The sequence below is a fragment of the Lissotriton vulgaris genome, chromosome 7 (genome assembly GCF_964263255.1).
Source record: "Lissotriton vulgaris chromosome 7, aLisVul1.2, whole genome shotgun sequence".
NCBI classification, from domain to species: Eukaryota; Metazoa; Chordata; class Amphibia; order Caudata; family Salamandridae; genus Lissotriton; species Lissotriton vulgaris.
The window spans coordinates 224,620,565-224,643,349 of NC_141695.1; the positions used below are offsets into that span (position 1 = coordinate 224,620,565).

The 22,785-nt window shown below is 46.6% G+C and overlaps 1 protein-coding gene across 1 annotated transcript in view; it reads left to right on the plus strand.

The window, feature by feature from the left end:
• Positions 1 to 22,785, plus strand: part of LOC147701261 (IgGFc-binding protein-like) — a 217,263-nt gene that overhangs the window by 138,585 nt on the left and 55,893 nt on the right. Inside the window, exon 14 of the mRNA XM_086929327.1 lies at positions 80 to 659. Within this exon, the coding sequence (XP_086785453.1) occupies positions 80 to 659 (580 nt within the window). The remainder of the gene's footprint in view (positions 1 to 79; positions 660 to 22,785) is intronic.

Genomic DNA, 22,785 nt, shown 5'->3' on the forward strand with positions numbered 1-22,785 from the left:
GCTCAAATGGTATATCTTTTTTGAACAGCAAGCACAACTGATGATACTTTTAGTGAGGGTTTTGCTTATTATCTTGCAGGTAAATGGAGTCCTTTACACCCTTCCTTTCAGTCTGCCTGATGGGATACTTCAAATCTACCAGAAAGGCATTCGAATCATTGTCGATACAGACTTCGGCCTGAATGTGGCATATGACTCGGTCTACCATGTAACAGTGACTGTCCCAGGCAACTATATGAACCAAACATGTGGCTTGTGTGGCAGATACAACGAGGATAAAAACAGTAAATTTCTGCTCCCAGACAACAAGCTGGCGTCTGATGCCACCACCTTTGCCTCTGCCTGGGCACTCCAGCTTCCTGGGATAACCTGTACCAGTGGCTGTGGAGTGTCTGGCAGTGCCTGCCAAGACTGTGATCAGAAAAGCAAGGACGACTACAAAGAGTTACAGTTCTGTGGTATCTTGGTACAGGTTGGTGGCCCCTTCTCAGCCTGCTATTCAAAGGTCAATGCGAATCTTCACTTTGCTCGCTGTATCTCTGATCTTTGTCAGGCAAATGGAGACCGCAGAATCCTGTGTCACAGTATTCAGAGCTATGCGCTGGAATGCGAGGAGATGGGGGCCGCCATCAAGCCATGGAGGGAACAAGCCATCTGCCGTAAGTAATGCAAAGATTTCTGAATTTCTTCCTAACATGTACTGTCCCTTTCAAAACAATTATCAATTTAATTGCGGGTTTATATAATTTAATTTAATTGTGGGTTTATATAGCGCTAGGATCGACTCCCAGAGGAGTATCTCCGCGCTTCGACAGCTGGGGAACCCGTCCTGGCTCACCCTGAGAGATGGTCCCTAATGGGTATCTCTAAGGGTCCAAAGAAAGAACTAATGATCAGGAACTAGATTTAGCCATCAGAAACGTCAGGAACTCAGAGCGTGATGCGCATTGTGACGTGGAGATTAGTGGAAAGGGATGAGTTATGAGGATGTGCCTCATTGGCTGAACACCTTAGCTTTACACTTTTTTGTGACTTATTTGTCTAGAACAATGATGCTGAACATGCGCCATGAGGACAGAAACTTATACAGTCTGTTTGAATAACAATACTTCGCACATTTCCTTCTTGCACTTGTCATAAATCAGGGGGTCAATGGGAGTCAAGGCCATAGCAGGGCAATATGTAACATTTGTTCTTGAAGTGAAGAAACAACAAACAACTTAAGTCATGTCCTTTAAAGAAGGGCGTATGGATGTTTGTTGAATCCTTCAGGCACATGAAGATGATTTTGGATCACATAAACTGTGGTCTAAACCAAAACCACAGGTAGACCGCTCCACTACAGTAGCTCATGAGCAGGAAGTGAATATGCTGCAATATTGATTGCCCAGACTAACTTCTCACCAGATACACAAGAAAACGTTGACTAAATTGGTCTAAATTACCAAGCAAAAAAATGCACATAAGTGTCTCTGACCAAGAAAGAGAGCACACATACCCTCACTAGAAGTTCCGATAAGCCTTGTGGAAAGGTCTCATTTAACTGACAGACACTCAGCAAGCTGTTCTTAGTCAGGAAAAAGAAATAAGAGTAATTTACCAAAGTTGTCCAAAACCTTAAACGGCCAGATGAGTAGAGTTGTGACTGCATTTTGGTAGGCAATAAATAGTAAATACAAGTCATTAGAACAAATTCGCTTCATAGGTCATATGCTTTGCCCTTGTCATGGTTATGTCAATGCTGCAAGCCTAGCATTCTAATACACTGACTGTTTATTAGTAGAAATAGATCCACAATGTCAAGGTATCTTGTAATTTCACGACTCTATTTTCTGAATTTACATTTTTTTTAAACTCTTTTTACTGGTACGTATACGATGACTTGTACATACAGGGAGCAGCATATTATAGCATCATTCAATTTTTACACTTTTCTAAGTTCTCTTATACATGTTATGACTTACAACAATCTTGAATAGTAAAACCATGTTACTCCTCAGTGTCTGCCCTAGAAGCCTCAGTATGTCTGCCAGGCCCCCCAAATGTGCTCCCTTTTATTGGGGCACCCTCTACTCGTGTATATCATGTGCTCTGCTTGCCAGCACCAGTCTAAATCATTTTCCAATTCTTGTACTGTCTGGATGGAGGTCGCCCCCCATTTCCTTGCTACGTTCCGTTTTTCAACTCCAGCTGCCCGCGCTAGCCACTGTCTAACATGTTTCAGCCAGTCTACTTCTCCTGCAGTCATCAGCAGGAACGAATCTGCACATTTAATATACAACAATGTAGTCATTCTGATTCAGTTCTGGGCCAAATACATGTTATTTTAAATATTTCACTGGGTAATAGCAAATGTTTTTTCTCATAATAGTCTACCACTCCATCATCCCACCTGAAACAATCTGAAGGAATGATAAGAAATGTTTCCTCCTTCGAAGCACTTTTATCACTTTGAGCCTGATTTAGATTTCAGCGGCCGGTCACTCCATCACAAGTGTGATGGATATCCCATCCAACATATTACACGAGCCATTGTATACAATGCACTTGCAATGCAGTGGACGGGGTGTCAGTCACGTTTGTGACAGAGTAACCCATCTGCTGAGCTGCAAAACAGACCCTTATTGCAGATATTGCATATGCTTTTCATTCGCACCTTAAAATGGAAATATTGCATAGATGAACCTAGAAAGCAGCAACATCCCTCTGACCTGACATTAATGAACATATTTCTCCAATTAATAATTTTGATTAACAGTAGGAATAATATATCTCTCTCAATTGTTCAGGCAATGTATTCGTGGCTAGATGCTCCTTTAACTATGCAGAGGTCTTTACACAATTTTTACAATTTAACCCACCCAGGTTTAGTATTTTTGATTCACTCTTAGGGCACTCAGTACAAGCTCCCATGTTCATGCGTATGGCATGGGGAGGGTGAAAATTCCGCACCCCTGGCAGAGCTTCGCCCTCTTGGAACGCGTAGTTCTGGTAAAACTCTATCAACTGCCACGTGGTGGAGTTATAGTTCTCACAAACAGCTCACCAAAATGACACAAGCGAGTAATTGCACCCCACGTGCGCTATTTTCGGGTGCTAGCAGGTCTCCTGTTAAGATATCTCAATGCGGGGACTTGCAGCAGGTCGCAGCCGTTCACATTGAGAAAGTTGCTGCTCATGTAGGAAATGTACTCGAGCGGAAGAAAGAAGCAGTGCTCTACGGTGCGCGGCAGTTTACAGCACGGAACAAGCTCCCAGCACTAAACATCGCCATGAGCACCGCAACATGCTGAATTCTGCCTGCTCGCGAAACTCTAGTATAGGCCAGCCTTGTTCCAGATGAAAAAACCTGGGTGTCGGTATCCAAAAATAACCTGCTGCTGAAAACAGACATTCTTGAACTATTGATATTCAATTCTTGTTTCCTCCTATTCAAATCTTTGGCATTGTAGACCACAACATCCTTCTGAACATTCTAAATAATAGAGTAAGGACTGTAGACCCTATTGTAAAAGGCTTCAGGGGCATATTACCAAGCAATAGCGATAATTATCGCTATTGCTTGGTTAGAGACAAAAATGTACCGCTGAGCTGCGGCGATTTTTATCGCAAATAAACCTTGGTATTACCAAGGTTTATCGCAAATGCGATAAAAATCGGCCGCAATGCATGAATATCGCTGAAAAGTCAGCGATATTCATGCATTACCGAGCTAAGGCTCTTAGCCATGTTATCCACCTCCCATTGGATAACATGGCTAAGAACTGCTCAGGTGTGCGTACAAGAAGGTTTTGGGTCCAAAAACCTGACCAGCCAGGACCTCAACAATTGCCAAAACAGAAAAGCATTTGGCTGGCTAGACTGCTTAGAATTACAATCAGAACCCACACAGCCAATGAGTGCTGCGTGGTCAAGTCTTTTTTTTAGCAAAACATTTATTTTTAGTTATCAAACAAATCTTGAAAGTTAATGGGAACTTGACATCAAAGGAAAGCACACCGTCAAAACAGTTAAGTCACAAAACAAAAACAAGCAATTGTATACACCATAAATACAAAATATACAGACATGAATAATAAATCTTTATATATTAAAAAGACACCAAAAAACAACTTAAAATTCCATACATGCTGTCCAAATCAATTGAAAAATCAAGAAAATATAACATGAAAAATCAATACAAGACCAGTCCTTAAACTATAATACTGGTGGACAGGCGGAATGCGAGGTGGAAAACAACTGCCTGCCTATCCACAAAACCTGTGACTCTGTGTTCTATCTAGTTGCACACTAGGGCCCACATCGGTGGGGTAAATTGATCCCAAGTCGCACACTTCCTTCTTGTCACAGGCTGGGGGTCTACGCGTTTCGAACCAACATAGTTCTAGGTTCTCCTCAGGACAGGGACTGGGTAGAGTATTCACTGCACCGCGAGCACAGGTGGTTGCACGGGTGACAGCAAAAACTGTAGAGCAGGACAATGGCTCTGAGCCAAAGTGGGCGGTGTCGGCGGTTGAGAGCGTCCGCCCAGCGGTACGCTATTGCAAAGTGTAGCAACAATCACATCCTTTTTGTATGCTGAACGCCGTCTGAAAGCGTGAGCGGCTTCAGAGATTCTTAAGCGGGTGGGGCAGGAATTAATCTGCCGCAAGCGATAAATGTCAGTTGTAGATTGGGTCCGCTACTGAAGGCGTTCCAAGAGTCCTTCAATACTGCTCAGGGCAGTTGTTAGCTTTTGGAGATATTCGCGCTTAGAGCGAATATCTCCAAAAGTCGGTAATAGGAGATAGTGATGTTAGCGACTGTTTCCAGTCGCTAACATGTTGGCACGCCCACTTTGCATGTCATTAGTGATAAATATCACTGACATGCAAAGCGGGGCCCAAGAGGGTCGCTATCTCCTACTAGCTGTCACTAACTGGTGTTAGCGACAGCTAGGTAATAGGGAGATAATTTTATCTCCGCTTTCTTGGCTTTTAAAGCCAAAAAAGCGGAGATAAACCCCTTTGATAATATGCCCCTCAGTTCATATGTCACAACAGATTGTAGCAGTTAGAGAAAAAAGACTGTATGTTGACAAACTCTTTATTCATCCTTTGGTTTCCCCAAATCGTCATGCTTGCCTCTTTACTCATATGCATATATGGTGAATCTCTGGAGGACAGCAGCTAGGACAAGATCTATACGAGTCTCACCATGAGGCGCAGCTCTAACTGATGACTGACTCCCTCAAATCTTGACCATCTGCTGTAAGGTTATGAAATTATAGCTGCACCAAAGGAACAAAAACCCTCGAATGACTCTGCGCACCCCTAAAATAATAAGAAGCTACCATCTGCCTGGCTCTGTCCCGACATGATAGAATTGTCCCAAAACCATTTGCATTGCTGAATTCTTTAGTTGAACCTACACAGCCCTGCCAAGTACCATGCATCAGGGGTTGGGCTAGTAGCACATTTGAGTGTATTGTCCCCGCCACTGCACTAAAATGCATTCATCACTGGAGGACAGCAATAAACTCACTGACCTTCGATTGGAGACTCAACTGCAGCAGCATTAAAACCTCCAAGAGACTCACAACCATCAGTGTGACTCATTTTTCGTCCTCCAACCAGTCAGATTTCAAGTACGTTTTTTTTAAAGGGCGAGAGTCTGTGCCCCAGTTCACACATGTGTGTGTGTGTATGTGTGCGAGAGTGTAGCTATTAGATTTATCAATACATCTGGTCATCTGCGCTGTTTTCGTTCATCATATGAGATATGCGTGCATAGTAAAAAGGTCACATATTTAAAAAGTCTTAAAAAAATAATACACAAATAAGAATTTATACAGTATCATGAAGTCTTACTATCAAAACAAAGCTTTACACCACCCTTAGTATAAGTAAAAACTAAAGAGAAAATAATAAGGTTCCAAACTATGCACTGCAGTCTACATGCAGCTTGAAGATACCAGTTCAAAACTCATTAAGCTATATTTCAAGGACTATACCTTGTGACTTTTGGGTAACAAAAGGTTCTCACAAGCATAAGCAGTAACCAGCTAATCTGTTTACTCAAAATACAAATCGCATACCCGCATGTTTCATGTTGTGCTTAGGGACATGTATATTAAATCTGCCTGCTATGTGATAAGCCAGACTTGTGGCTAGACTGCACAGTGATTTCTCATGCAAGTGCACTGACTATCAAATATTTTACGGTAGATCAATCTTCCTCATCAGGCGCTTTGCGGCAGTTTTAATGCGTTTCAGAGCATTTCATTGTTTAAAGTGATGATTTTATATATGTATATCTTTACATATGCTTTACTACGTTCGCTTATCGAAGTTTGAAGTGCCACGTATTTGGCTGTAGTACACAACTCATACTACACTGGAACCATGAAAATGTCTAACATTAGCAGTCTAAAAACTTGGCAGCTAAGTCTGCATTAAAACTAGAATTTCATTTCAAGACTACAGAGTGCAGCAACAAAATATAATACAATTAATTCTTAACCCAGTCCAAATCTAGTAGCACACACCTTAGTTATATTACAAGTAGGTCTTGGAAATGTCCTCATTACCCACCTTTGCAAGATATGTGTGTCCTCTAGAGGTCTGGTTCATGCCAAAAATTTTTAAATATCTAATGCTGACACAGCCTTACATCCCAATGAATATTTGTAATGTTGTGAAAGTAACATTTAGGGGCCGATTACAATGTTGTGCGAAAAGCCTCCGACCAACAGCCAGATTCTCCTAGACTGCGTCGGAACCCATGAGCCTGATTCGGTCAGATTACAATTACGATGTTCGTGGTTGAAAGGGAAACCGTTCGGTCATTCCCAATCGGTTCCGACTGGCTCTCGGAGTATCTGTGTCTTTCAGAACTGCATTGTACAGCTCCACGGAGAGTGATTTCGATGTTGGATTCCAACAGCCTTCCCTAGTTGCACTGTCTGACATGAGAAGGCTGCTGCAAACTGACTTTAGAGGCCCGTAGTAAGGCCCCCTTTTATCCTGAGGTCTCCAGTTGGAGGGCACACTACTTCAGAAAACAAAAAAGATTAGTGATGGAGAGGGAAAGAGGAGTTATTTTAGCGGAGGACATGTTAACATGTTGGTTGGATTGAATATGATAATGTAGGAATATAGGATGGAAGAGTCTTGAAAGTGTTTTTTTTCCAGCGACCAATGTGGTACGATGAAGTTTGGAAAGATTAAAAGGAGAGATGGAAGAGGGAAGAGTCTGTAGAATGGATTATTGAAATTAATTAAGGAGATCATATTGGTGAAATTATGTTTTGGAAGAGTCAAGGAGGGATACATGAGGGAAGAATTTAGCAAGAGTTGTTTGGGAGATGATAGTAGTAAAGTGATGTTTGGGGTGATCCATGATTGGAAGAGTCTTGAAAGGTTTATTTTGAAGATCACAGTAGAAGAATGAGGTGTAGAATGAGTCAGAGAGTGTAGGTAGAGGATGCATTGAAAGAGGTATTGGGTGAGACTTAGGGTGGTGTATTGGAGAGAGTCAAAGTCTTTTTTTCTCTTCTTCTACAGTAGGAGTAAAGTTATAAATATGTAGATACATAAGTTCATAGAGAGTGTATACATGTATTTTATAAACTCAGACTTTCAAGTGTTGCTGTACTTTAAGCTAATTTGTTTGTGCATTTTTAACTGTTTTATTTTATTTTATACTTTCCTCATCATGGCAAAAGTGAAGCAATTTTCGATAAAATTGTTATGATAATATTTACATAAAGTCATAAATGAAACAGAGACCCATACAAATCTAACCAAATAGCTATTTGAAAAAGTAGTGGCCTATATGCATGAGAGATATATATATATATATATATTCACTGAAAAAACCATAGGTTATAGACCATATATAGTTAGGAATTAGCATTTACAAAACCTTGAAAATTCACTGAAAAAAACATAGGTTATAGACCATATATAGTTAGGAATTAGCATTTACAAAACCTTATTTTACTCACACAAAACCATTGAAATTCACTGATGACATCTCAAATGACATCACTGATGACATCTCAAATGACATCTCAAATGACATCACTGATGACAACATCCTGTGACTGTATGATTCTGTAACGTTAAAATATGTCTTACATGTTGAAGAATGAGTGGATGTATAAGTGTCTGGATGAAGGATTTAGTAGGTGCATGACTGACTGTATGAGTGAGTGATTAAATGTGTCTCACTGAGTGCATGGGTTAGTGACTAAACTGTCTTAATTTGTGCATCATTATGTCTGCTGTTCTGTAAACTGCTGCATGTGTTGATCAGTAGCTATATGAGTAACTATATGGGTTATTGATTGGTTGCCCAAGTATTTGTATGGGAGACTGAGTGTGTGTGTGGGTGGCTGGGAGGTGTATGACTCTGTGCATAGATGTGTGAGCAGTTGATTCACTAGATGTATGGGTTCAAAAGTGCATGTGGAAACAGCTGTATGGGCGGTTGACTGTGTGCATGAGTGTATTGGTGAGTGAATGGATATCTCAGTGCTACATGTCAAAGTAAGTACATATGTAAAACACAGTACATGTGAGAGTTGACAAATATAAATAACTGTGCATAAGAGCCAGTGAATGTGTGAGTGGCTGTATGGATCATTGTGAACTTGTATCAGGGATTGTATAAGAGAGTAAATATGTGTTAGTATATGTTTGAATAAGTAAGGTGTGTATAACTGTATAGTTGAGGAAATGGAGGTGTGATTGATTCTTTGCATGACTGACTAGGTGTGTGAGTAACTCCATGGATGAGTGACAGTCTGTGAGCGTCTGTTTACACTGATTGTATCTAAGGTTATATTAGAGTCTGAAGAGGTTCATCGTATTATCACATGAATGATATCGTCAGTGATGTGATCAGTAATGTCAAATGAGATGTCATCAGTGATGTCATTTGAGATGTCATCAGTGATGTCATCAGTGATGTCATTTGAGATGTCATCAGTGATGTCATCAGTGATGTCATTTGAGATGTCATCAGTGATTTCACTGACCATGTCATGAATGATGTAATATGTGACATCATCAGCAGTGGATTGCGGGTGCGCGATATATAGTTAGTGCAACTAACTATATATGCGAATTTCAATGGTTTCGTGTGAGTAAAATAAGGTTTTGTAAATGCTAATTCCTAACTATATATGGTCTATAACCTATGGTTTTTTTTAGTGAATTTTCAAGGTTTTGTAAATGCTAATTCCTAACTATATATGGTCTATAACCTATGGTTCTTTCAGTGAATTTCAATGGTTTTTTAATTGCAAATATCAAAAGCTGTAAAATGTATTCTTCTTTTAAAGGAAAAATATATTTTTTATGTATTTAATATAATTTTTTTATGTATATACATTTTTTTTTTCGCTACCGGTCCGCGCACCGGGTAGCTTCCCGTTAGCTCAATTTGGTGCTGCGACCCGATCCGCGCACCGGGAAACGTTCCGTTAGCACAACTGCCGCATTCGAAAACAACATTGTGACGCGTCACGTAAGCGCGACGTATCGCGTTGCCGCGTAATGCGTCTTATGACGCGCCGCGTTAGCGCACTCGGAAGTGCTCCGGAGCGCGACCCGAGGCGCGAAGCGCAGCACCCCGGAAGCGCTCCGGGCGCGGAGTGGGACGCGTAACGTAAGCGTAACAGGTCATGTAACCTGAAAATAACACTTTTCATTGGTTTAGAACATTTTTTTTCCCAAATGATGAAAGCCCCCACCTTTTTTCCTCACTCTGACTTTCATCTTTGTGAGAGGAAGACCTGTTTCTGCTTGTTCAGTCATGGCATCTGTAGTAGCTGCAGCTGGTGGAGCCCCACCACCACCACAACCACCTAGGAAGGAAGGACCACCTGCAAAGTTCCTTCCAAACCCAGAGGAAGAGGAAGAAGAAGAGGAAGAGGAGGTAGAGCCGAGGCAGTTCTTGCGTGAAGTGCCCCGGCAATCCCACCGCTTAGACCATTTTATATGGCAATTTTTTTCTTACCCTCGAGGGCAAAAGAAGGTCAATGCCCGGCTGGTGACATGCCTCATTGCGATGCAGTTCTGTCCCGAGGCACAGACAAAAAGTATAGTTTTGGAAACTATACTATGCACCGCCACAGGCAGAGGTGGCATCCAATCAATTATAGCGTTGCTGAGGTGCGTCACCTCCAGGATAACCCACCAATATTATTTTACTGTTTCCCTTGGTTTTCCCCTTGTTACGCTTTCCGGAACGCTACGCGGTGCGCGGACCGGGCACTAACCGTGCAATTTTTTTTTAAAAAAGGCTCTTTTCTTTTACATATATGGGCCTCCTCAGCCACCCTCAGAAAACCTAGGGGGTAAGGATATGTCTCCTGTGCCCCCTTATACCCATTCCCAACATTGTTTATCCTCTGTCTTGTGACTAAATTCGTCCGAAACACAAGATGGCGGACTCCCGTTACGCTCCCGGTGAGCTACCCGGTTCGCGTACCGGGTAGCGCTTCCACCGCGAAAAATCATTTTTTAAAATTTTTTATTTTGTTGCCCCGCGGGGCCCTTTAATAGCCCCCACATCAATCCTAGGGGGTCAGGAGGGGTCTACCTTGACCCCTTTCATTCATTTCCCCCTTCGTTTATTTCCACCTCTTGTCTCTCAATCCTACTGAGAGACAAGATGGCGGCCGCTCCGGACTGTTTAGAATGTTGACAGTCACCGGAGAGCCAATCCGCTTCTCCTCGCGAAGTTTCGTTACGCGTCTGGTACGCGAACCGGGGCGCTAACAGGGACACTGTCACAGATATATATATTTTTTTGAACGTTAATTTCTCAAAATCCACTGGAGCACATATCTTGAGACCTAGCAAAGGCACATCGGGCAAACAGTCTCTACAATTTTGCCAAGTTTCATAGAAATCCATTTAGCCGTTCGAGCTAAAAGTGAGTCCAACCGCCCTATGGAAAACTCAATGTTAAAAACACGTTTTGGGACCCCCCTTTTTTCTCGGCCCCCACTTGACGAAACCCCGCCAAACTTTTAGGGGACGCTCAGAAACAAAATGTGCCATTTTCCTGAAAATTTCAGCCAATTCCGTCCATCAACGCCAAAGGTATTCAACATAGAATTATCAGAAATCCCTATTAAAAAAAATCCTAACTATATATACCGACTGGCGACCGCCAGTAGGTAATATCTATATCTATATATCTATATCTATATCTATATCTTGACCAAACAGGGACCTTAACTTCTAGTCAGGGCAAAGGGGTACACACTGTTGATAACCCCTGCTCACCCCCTAGGTAGCTTGGCAAGAGCAGACAGGCTTATCCCCAAGGCAATGTGTAAGGTATTTACACTAACACGCACAGTAACACAGTGAAACACCACAAATTGACACTACACAGGTATTTATAAAAATATAAAGATCTTTATTTATAGATTCAGATCAGATCAAAAATGTCAGCAAACCATCATACCAATAAAGTTACTTAAAAAAAATCAATGGCTCTATTGTAATGTCTCTTCCCTCACAGACAGTTCACTTGTAACACTGTCATTGGTCGTATGACTGGGAGCCTGTGTCTATGTTCCCAGTTTGTCTTAGTCCCCTAACTCTCAAACGCGGGGACTCAGCAGTTCAGTTTTTAAACTGAGCCCAGATGTTCTGTTCCCGCCACAAGCGAGTGAAAACTGCCCTCAGTATCACCCCCGGTACTTGGACTCCTGTTATGAACACCTCTGGCGCTTTCTCTAATATGAAAGGGATGGGGCCGTGCCCGTTGTCCCCCGTTTGAGCCACACACGGCCCATCAGCAGGGCACGGGTAGATCACTGCAGGAGGCGCGAGCTCCCGTCTGAGAACCGGAGCGAGTTACCTGGCAGGTGGGTACTGGGCCGTCCGTGAGATGCCAGGCATCTTCACAGCAGGGCAGGTTTCTTTCCCAAGAGGCTCCCCGGTTCCCGGTACAGCTCTGCTTCCAGGCCTGCACGTGGGGAAGCCCTCAAGGCTGGGTCAATCCCAGCGCGGCAGGCTGATCTCGCGGTATGAATCCCCGGGACTAGGACCAATCCAGACGCGGCATTCTGATGACGAAGCGGGTATCCCTGACAGCTCGGGCCAATCCCAGCGAGGCCCAGCGGTGACATCAGCTGTTTTTCTCTTCTCCTCGAACTCGGCCACACACTCGCGGTACAACGGTGACACTTTTGGGGCACAGCATGGTGTTAAAATTACACGCACTTCTCTCAACAGTGGCCCGGGGCCCACTGGGGTGATTCTGGCCTCCCTTTGATGACGACCTGGGGCAGTGCACAGAGTCGCACTCTGGAGAGGCGGAATAGCCAATACAGGGTGCGGCAGTCCTCCACCAGCTTCACTGTGTGCCGGTCGCACACCGAACCTCCAGGATCACACGACCAGGCAAATTTAGCAGAGCATCCAGGCTATGCACAGAGATATGCACGCAGCCCCTTGTTGAATGTTTCTTTAGGAACCTTGGTGTCCCTGCGTTCCCAACAGGAGGTCAGCTCTTCCTAGGCCCTTGGAGACTTCTTTAAGACACAGCACACAGCAAAGTCCCCTTTTCTCCTCTTCAGTGGATACAGCAAACTACAGGTCAGTCCCAGAACCCACAGCAAGGGCAGTCTTCCCTAGTCTCTTCAGCTGATCTTCCTAGCAGAGATTCCTCTTGATTGCAGAAGTAGTCTGATTTTGAAGGGGTCTCTGTCCTAGTTTTATACCCCTAAAGTCTTTGTTCTTCATGTGTTGGGGGTTCTGGACCCAGTTCAAACCAGTCCTGGGGGCACTCTGCCAGTGCACAACTTCTTCCTTTGAGACAGGGGGCCAAGGTTCTCAGACGCCCAGCAGGAGGTGGAGCCAGTCCTTTGTGGAGGAAGGCACAGCCTAACTCAGCTACAGGGATTTCCCAACCCACCTCTCTAAATGCACATGGGCCTATTCAGCCTAGGACTACACACCCAGACCCCTGGAGCCAAGACACCTCACCAGCCCCTGTCACTCCCCAAAGCCAGACAGTCAATCCACAACCAGACATAGACACACAGGAAGGTTTGAACAGAGAAACAGCAACTTTCTAAAAGTGCCATTTCTAAATGCAGGATTTAAAAACCATCTGCACAAAAAGATGTGTCATTAAATTCTGAATTCAAGGGTACCAGACTCCATGTCTTCATCTTGTTCCTATGGGAAGATATGCTGGTATAATGGTACACAGCCTTCCCCATTCTATCCTATGGGCAAGTTGCCTCCCAATAGTGAAAAACGAAATTGTCTGTATTTCACTATTATGACATGTTAGACACATCGGTACATGTCCTATCTTTCACCTGCACTGCACCCTGCCCAGGGGGGTACCTTGGGCCTTCTATAGGGGGGGTCCTATGTGCACAGAAAGGGAAGGGTAGGGCCTGGCAAGGGTGGGCACTTGCCAGGACAACATGGCAGTTCACAGACTGCACCCAGGCACTGCTGTGGCAGGCCTTAGACACCATTTTAGGGCTACTCATGTGGGTGGCACAATCAGTGCTGCAGGCCCACTGGTAGCATTTGATTCACCAGCCCTGGCACACTCAGTGCACTTTACTAAGGACTTCTTGGTAATACAAATATGCCAATCATGGATAACCAATCACAATAACAATTTACACAGGGAGCACTTGCCCCTGGCCACCGATTTTTAGTGGCCACAGGGCCCAGATCATCTAAACCAGCAAAAGTGAAATCCAGCAGAGCATCAAAAACACAGGAGGCAGAGGCAAAAAGTCAGGGGTAACCACGCCAAGGATGTCGGGTCTAACATGCGTCCCCTCCAGCTGAAAGTGGGGAGAACTACCCATCCTCTTGGGAAGTCTCTTCACTAAGGCGGAAAAACCTGGACACACCATCAGCGTTGGCGTGTTCTGTGCCAGGGCGGTATTCCACCGTAAAGTCCTTTCCCTGTAGGGAGCTGGACCACCTCAACAGTTTTGAGTTCTCACCCCTCATCTGCATTTACCATCTGAGGGGCCTGTGGTCTTGTCTGAACGCGGAAGTGAGTCCCAAACAGGTAGGGCCTCAGCTTCTTCAGAGCCCAGACCACAGCAAAATCTTCCCTTTCAATTGCACTCCACCTCTGTTCCCTGGGTAGTAGCCTCCGGCTGATGAAAGCTACAGGTTGGTCCCAGCCCTCGTCAGTAATCTGTGAGAGAACTGCTCCCACACCATGCTCTGAAGAGTTTGTCTGCACTATGAACTCACTGGAGAAGTCAGGTGCCTTGAGCACCGGTGCTGTGCACATGGCAGACTTCAGGGTATAAAAAGCAGTTTGGCAGGCTTTGGCCCAATTCAATTTCCTGGGCTTATTTCCAGATGTCAGCTCTGTCAAGGGGGCAACGATGGTGCCATATCCCTTGATAAACCGTCTGTAATACCCGGAGAGTCCTAAGAAGGCTCTCACCTCTATCTGGGTCTTGGGGGGTTCCAAAGCCAGAATTGTATCAATCTTAGCCTGTAGGGGCGCCACCTTGCCGCTCCCTACCTGGTGTCCCAAGTACATCACAGATCCCTGCCCTATCTGGCACTTGCTGTCCTTGAAAGTGAGGCCTGCCCTTTGCAGAGCCTTCAACACTTCACAGAGGAGTTGCAAGTGTTCCTCCCACATGGAGCTGTACACAGCAATGTCATCCAGGTATGCAGCCCGGTCAGTACCTGGTTGACCAGTCTCTGGAAGGTGACAGGGGCATTATTCAACCCAAAGGGCATGACCCGGAACTGGAAGTTCCCCTCTTGCGTTGAAAATGCAGACCTCTCCTTGGCCCCATCAGTTAAGGCAATCTGCCAGTACCCAGAAGTTAAATCGAACATACTGAGGTACCGGGCAGCTCCCAACCGATCCACCAGCTCATCAGCTCTGGGGATGGGGTGTGTGTCAGTCTTGGTGACCGTATTGAGCCCACGATAGTCCACACAAAACCGGAGTTCTGAAGTGGCACCAGGGCCAACAGCTTTTTTGGGGACCAAGACCACTGGGCTAGCCCAGGGGCTGCTGGAGGGCTCAATTACCCCTAGCACCAACATCTTGGAAACCTCTTCTTTGATGCTGGCCCTGACCTTGTCAGCTACTCTGTAAAATTTCTGTTTCACAGGTAGACTATCTCCAGTGTCCACATCATGGACGCACCAATTGGTGTCACCCGATCCGCGCACCGGGAAACATTCCGTTAGCACAACTGCCGCATTCGAAAACAACATTGTGACGCGTCACGTAAGCGCGACGTATCGCGTTGCCGCGTAATGCGTCTTATGACGTGCCGCGTTAGCGCACTCGGAAGTGCTCCGGAGCGCGACCCGAGGCGCGAAGCGCAGCACCCCGGAAGCGCTCCGGGCGCGGAGTGGGACGCGTAACGTAAGCGTAACAGGTCATGTAACCTGAAAATAACACTTTTCATTGGTTTAGAACATTTTTTTTCCCAAATGATGAAAGCCCCCACCTTTTTTCCTCACTCTGACTTTCATCTTTGTGAGAGGAAGACCTGTTTCTGCTTGTTCAGTCATGGCATCTGTAGTAGCTGCAGCTGGTGGAGCCCCACCACCACCACAACCACCTAGGAAGGAAGGACCACCTGCAAAGTTCCTTCCAAACCCAGAGGAAGAGGAAGAAGAAGAGGAAGAGGAGGTAGAGCCGAGGCAGTTCTTGCGTGAAGTGCCCCGGCAATCCCACCGCTTAGACCATTTTATATGGCAATTTTTTTCTTACCCTCGAGGGCAAAAGAAGGTCAATGCCCGGCTGGTGACATGCCTCATTGCGATGCAGTTCTGTCCCGAGGCACAGACAAAAAGTATAGTTTTGGAAACTATACTATGCACCGCCACAGGCAGAGGTGGCATCCAATCAATTATAGCGTTGCTGAGGTGCGTCACCTCCAGGATAACCCACCAATATTATTTTACTGTTTCCCTTGGTTTTCCCCTTGTTACGCTTTCCGGAACGCTACGCGGTGCGCGGACCGGGCACTAACCGTGCAATTTTTTTTTAAAAAAGGCTCTTTTCTTTTACATATATGGGCCTCCTCAGCCACCCTCAGAAAACCTAGGGGGTAAGGATATGTCTCCTGTGCCCCCTTATACCCATTCCCAACATTGTTTATCCTCTGTCTTGTGACTAAATTCGTCCGAAACACAAGATGGCGGACTCCCGTTACGCTCCCGGTGAGCTACCCGGTTCGCGTACCGGGTAGCGCTTCCACCGCGAAAAATCATTTTTTTAAATTTTTTATTTTGTTGCCCCGCGGGGCCCTTTAATAGCCCCCACATCAATCCTAGGGGGTCAGGAGGGGTCTACCTTGACCCCTTTCATTCATTTCCCCCTTCGTTTATTTCCACCTCTTGTCTCTCAATCCTACTGAGAGACAAGATGGCGGCCGCTCCGGACTGTTTAGAATGTTGACAGTCACCGGAGAGCCAATCCGCTTCTCCTCGCGAAGTTTCGTTACGCGTCTGGTACGCGAACCGGGGCGCTAACAGGGACACTGTCACAGATATATATATTTTTTTGAACGTTAATTTCTCAAAATCCACTGGAGCACATATCTTGAGACCTAGCAAAGGCACATCGGGCAAACAGTCTCTACAATTTTGCCAAGTTTCATAGAAATCCATTTAGCCGTTCGAGCTAAAAGTGAGTCCAACCGCCCTATGGAAAACTCAATGTTAAAAACACGTTTTGGGACCCCCCTTTTTTCTCGGCCCCCACTTGACGAAACCCCGCCAAACTTTTAGGGGACGCTCAGAAACAAAATGTGCCATTTTCCTGAAAATTCCAGCCAATTCCGTCCATCAACGCCAAAGGTATTCAACATAGAATTATCAGAAATCCCTATTAAAAAAAATCCTAACTATATATACCGACTGGCGACCGCCAGTAGGTAATATCTATATCTATATATCTATATCTATATCTATATCTTGACCAAACAGGGACCTTAACTTCTAGTCAGGGCAAAGGGGTACACACTGTTGATAACCCCTGCTCACCCCCTAGGTAGCTTGGCAAGAGCAGACAGGCTTATCCCCAAGGCAATGTGTAAGGTATTTACACTAACACGCACAGTAACACAGTGAAACACCACAAATTGACACTACACAGGTATTTATAAAAATATAAAGATCTTTATTTATAGATTCAGATCAGATCAAAAATGTCAGCAAACCATCATACCAATAAAGTTACTTAAAAAAAATCAATGGCTCTATTGTAATGTCTCTTCCCTCACAGACAGTTCACTTGTAACACTGTCATTGGTCGTATGACTGGGAGCCTGTGTCTATGTTCCCAGTTTGTCTTAGTCCCCTAACTCTCAAACGCGGGGACTCAGCAGTTCAGTTTTTAAACTGAGCCCAGATGTTCTGTTCCCGCCACAAGCGAGTGAAAACTGCCCTCAGTATCACCCCCGGTACTTGGACTCCTGTTATGAACACCTCTGGCGCTTTCTCTAATATGAAAGGGATGGGGCCGTGCCCGTTGTCCCCCGTTTGAGCCACACACGGCCCATCAGCAGGGCACGGGTAGATCACTGCAGGAGGCGCGAGCTCCCGTCTGAGAACCGGAGCGAGTTACCTGGCAGGTGGGTACTGGGCCGTCCGTGAGATGCCAGGCATCTTCACAGCAGGGCAGGTTTCTTTCCCAAGAGGCTCCCCGGTTCCCGGTACAGCTCTGCTTCCAGGCCTGCACGTGGGGAAGCCCTCAAGGCTGGGTCAATCCCAGCGCGGCAGGCTGATCTCGCGGTATGAATCCCCGGGACTAGGACCAATCCAGACGCGGCATTCTGATGACGAAGCGGGTATCCCTGACAGCTCGGGCCAATCCCAGCGAGGCCCAGCGGTGACATCAGCTGTTTTTCTCTTCTCCTCGAACTCGGCCACACACTCGCGGTACAACGGTGACACTTTTGGGGCACAGCATGGTGTTAAAATTACACGCACTTCTCTCAACAGTGGCCCGGGGCCCACTGGGGTGATTCTGGCCTCCCTTTGATGACGACCTGGGGCAGTGCACAGAGTCGCACTCTGGAGAGGCGGAATAGCCAATACAGGGTGCGGCAGTCCTCCACCAGCTTCACTGTGTGCCGGTCGCACACCGAACCTCCAGGATCACACGACCAGGCAAATTAAGCAGAGCATCCAGGCTATGCACAGAGATATGCACGCAGCCCCTTGTTGAATGTTTCTTTAGGAACCTTGGTGTCCCTGCGTTCCCAACAGGAGGTCAGCTCTTCCTAGGCCCTTGGAGACTTCTTTAAGACACAGCACACAGCAAAGTCCCCTTTTCTCCTCTTCAGTGGATACAGCAAACTACAGGTCAGTCCCAGAACCCACAGCAAGGGCAGTCTTCCCTAGTCTCTTCAGCTGATCTTCCTAGCAGAGATTCCTCTTGATTGCAGAAGTAGTCTGATTTTGAAGGGGTCTCTGTCCTAGTTTTATACCCCTAAAGTCTTTGTTCTTCATGTGTTGGGGGTTCTGGACCCAGTTCAAACCAGTCCTGGGGGCACTCTGCCAGTGCACAACTTCTTCCTTTGAGACAGGGGGCCAAGGTTCTCAGACGCCCAGCAGGAGGTGGAGCCAGTCCTTTGTGGAGGAAGGCACAGCCTAACTCAGCTACAGGGATTTCCCAACCCACCTCTCTAAATGCACATGGGCCTATTCAGCCTAGGACTACACACCCAGACCCCTGGAGCCAAGACACCTCACCAGCCCCTGTCACTCCCCAAAGCCAGACAGTCAATCCACAACCAGACATAGACACACAGGAAGGTTTGAACAGAGAAACAGCAACTTTCTAAAAGTGCCATTTCTAAATGCAGGATTTAAAAACCATCTGCACAAAAAGATGTGTCATTAAATTCTGAATTCAAGGGTACCAGACTCCATGTCTTCATCTTGTTCCTATGGGAAGATATGCTGGTATAATGGTACACAGCCTTCCCCATTCTATCCTATGGGCAAGTTGCCTCCCAATAGTGAAAAACGAAATTGTCTGTATTTCACTATTATGACATGTTAGACACATCGGTACATGTCCTATCTTTCACCTGCACTGCACCCTGCCCAGGGGGGTACCTTGGGCCTTCTATAGGGGGGGTCCTATGTGCACAGAAAGGGAAGGGTAGGGCCTGGCAAGGGTGGGCACTTGCCAGGACAACATGGCAGTTCACAGACTGCACCCAGGCACTGCTGTGGCAGGCCTTAGACACCATTTTAGGGCTACTCATGTGGGTGGCACAATCAGTGCTGCAGGCCCACTGGTAGCATTTGATTCACCAGCCCTGGCACACTCAGTGCACTTTACTAAGGACTTCTTGGTAATACAAATATGCCAATCATGGATAACCAATCACAATAACAATTTACACAGGGAGCACTTGCCCCTGGCCACCGATTTTTAGTGGCCACAGGGCCCAGATCATCTAAACCAGCAAAAGTGAAATCCAGCAGAGCATCAAAAACACAGGAGGCAGAGGCAAAAAGTCAGGGGTAACCACGCCAAGGATGTCGGGTCTAACATGCGTCCCCTCCAGCTGAAAGTGGGGAGAACTATCCATCCTCTTGGGAAGTCTCTTCACTAAGGCGGAAAAACCTGGACACAACATCAGCGTTGGCGTGTTCTGTGCCAGGGCGGTATTCCACCGTAAAGTCCTTTCCCTGTAGGGAGCTGGACCACCTCAACAGTTTTGGGTTCTCACCCCTCATCTGCATTTACCATCTGAGGGGCCTGTGGTCTGTCTGAACGCGGAAGTGAGTCCCAAACAGGTAGGGCCTCAGCTTCTTCAGAGCCCAGACCACAGCAAAATCTTCCCTTTCAATTGCACTCCACCTCTGTTCCCTGGGTAGTAGCCTCCGGCTGATGAAAGCTACAGGTTGGTCCCAGCCCTCGTCAGTAATCTGTGAGAGAACTGCTCCCACACCATGCTCTGAAGAGTTTGTCTGCACTATGAACTCACTGGAGAAGTCAGGTGCCTTGAGCACCGGTGCTGTGCACATGGCAGACTTCAGGGTATAAAAAGCAGTTTGGCAGGCTTTGGCCCAATTCAATTTCCTGGGCTTATTTCCAGATGTCAGCTCTGTCAAGGGGGCAACGATGGTGCCATATCCCTTGATAAACCGTCTGTAATACCCGGAGAGTCCTAAGAAGGCTCTCACCTCTATCTGGGTCTTGGGGGGTTCCCAAGCCAGAATTGTATCAATCTTAGCCTGTAGGGGCGCCACCTTGCCGCTCCCTACCTGGTGTCCCAAGTACATCACAGATCCCTGCCCTATCTGGCACTTGCTGTCCTTGATAGTGAGGCCTGCCCTTTGCAGAGCCTTCAACACTTCACAGAGGAGTTGCAAGTGTTCCTCCCACATGGAGCTGTACACAGCAATGTCATCCAGGTATGCAGCCCGGTCAGTACCTGGTTGACCAGTCTCTGGAAGGTGACAGGGGCATTATTCAACCCAAAGGGCATGACCCGGAACTGGAAGTTCCCCTCTTGCGTTGAAAATGCAGACCTCTCCTTGGCCCCATCAGTTAAGGCAATCTGCCAGTACCCAGAAGTTAAATCGAACATACTGAGGTACCGGGCAGCTCCCAACCGATCCACCAGCTCATCAGCTCTGGGGATGGGGTGTGTGTCAGTCTTGGTGACCGTATTGAGCCCACGATAGTCCACACAAAACCGGAGTTCTGAAGTGGCACCAGGGCCAACAGCTTTTTTGGGGACCAAGACCACTGGGCTAGCCCAGGGGCTGCTGGAGGGCTCAATTACCCCTAGCACCAACATCTTGGAAACCTCTTCTTTGATGCTGGCCCTGACCTTGTCAGCTACTCTGTAAAATTTCTGTTTCACAGGTAGACTATCTCCAGTGTCCACATCATGGACGCACCAATTGGTGACACCTGGGGTCAGGGAGAAGAGGGAGAAAAACTGACCCAACCCCTGGCGACAGTCCCTCAGCTACTCTGGGGTCAGGGTAGGCGAGAGGACCACACCATCCACTGACCCGTCTTACTCTTTGGCTGCCAGGAGGTCAGGGAGAGGATCACTCTCCTCTTCCCCTCCAGCATATTTAGCCATGAGCATTGTCACTTCAGACCTCTCAGAGTGGTGTTTGAGGCAGTTCACATGCAAGACTCTAAGGGGCTGCCTGGGAGTCTTCAAGTTAACCAGGTAGGTTACTTCGCTCTTGTGCTCCACCACCTCACATGGCCCAGTTCACTTGTCTTCGAGCGCACAAGGCTCCACTGGCGCCATCACCCACACTTTCTGCCCAGGTTGAAATTCAACCAGAGTAGTATTCTGGTCGTACCATCTTTTCATTTCTTTCTGGCTAGCTTCCAGGTTCTCCTGAGCAAGCTTCCTGAAGCGCTGTGTCTGGTTGTGGATGGCCAGCACATAGCTGAACACATCCTGGGGGGTTTTCCCACGGGATTTCTCCCACCCATCCTTCACCAGTGTGAGAGGTCCTCTTACAGGGTGGCCATACAGGAGTTCGAAGGGACTGAATCCTAGTACTTCTGAGGCACCTCCCTGGAGTCAAACAACAGGCATGGTTACAAGACGTCTGTCATGAACTCCCCCTTCCTCTCCTATGCCGTTAGAGCCGGGTTTCCCGCGATCCGGCACATGCAACGATCAGCGGCATCACAGAGCGGAACTACGACAACCAGCATGCCTAGCGAGGCCTTTGCGGCGACCGGAAACGCCTACATATAGCTTGCCTCATCAGAGACTCTGGGTCGGAAATTATGATTCCTTGCCGTCCTCGAGGGCTGCCCTGGAGTTTGCTACGAGAAGCCCTTCGCCCGCAACAGTTCTGAGCGCGAGAGAAGTAGGTGAGGTCAGGGCGGCTCACCGCATCTCGCTTCCCGGTCATAATGACTCGAGTGTCATTCCGACACTCTTTGATAATTTGGAGGAGAAGCTTCCCGTAGGGGTGGCAAGAGCGTCTCATATTTGACCCCGCCAGATTCCACCAAACGGGAATTGAAGATACGGAGGCAAGATCGAGCGGCTGCTCTCTGCCCCCGTTTTCAATACCCGACAGCTGGTATCATTGTTAGACCTTAGCAGAGACGCACCCCACAGAGGCGTTTGCCGTGTCTCTGCTGTACATTGAGTTTATCCTCACAGAAGCATTGATACAGAGCACAGGGACTGCGCCCTGATAGAGGAGGAGGTTGAGTGGCTGCTCCCTTCATCTCGGTGAGAACTCTTGGTGGAGAGCCCAGCTGGGCCTCCCAAGTTCGTTGCTTCACTGTGAGACATCCAAAGCCATTAGCAGCACACGAACGGCATTGTCGGCCGTTTCTTAGCACAGTACCCTTCGTTGGTGAATACCGGGACAGGTATTCATGCGGAGGACGGTGGGATTTCCGTGCAGGCATAAGGACCCGTGCTGCTAATGGGTATCGTTGACATTTCCCTTATGCTTATTTCTTTGATGATTCATTGACTCTATCTACACTTTATGTTTTGCCATATTGGTTGCTTTCGTTTCTTATTACCTTTACTAACATTGATCCAATAAATACAATTGGTCAGATACAGCTGTTTGGGGTCTGATTATCTTCCTTAGCCTGGCCTCTCCCGATCCCGGGTATTCAACAGGTTACAACATCCCACTTCCGTCTCATGGGCTCTGCTAGGCGCATAATCATACCTTTCAGGATGTGGTTGTACCTTTCAACCAACCCATTTCCTTGAGTGTGGTAAGGTGTGGTGAACTTATAAGTTAACCCACACTCCTCCCAAAGAGACTTCAT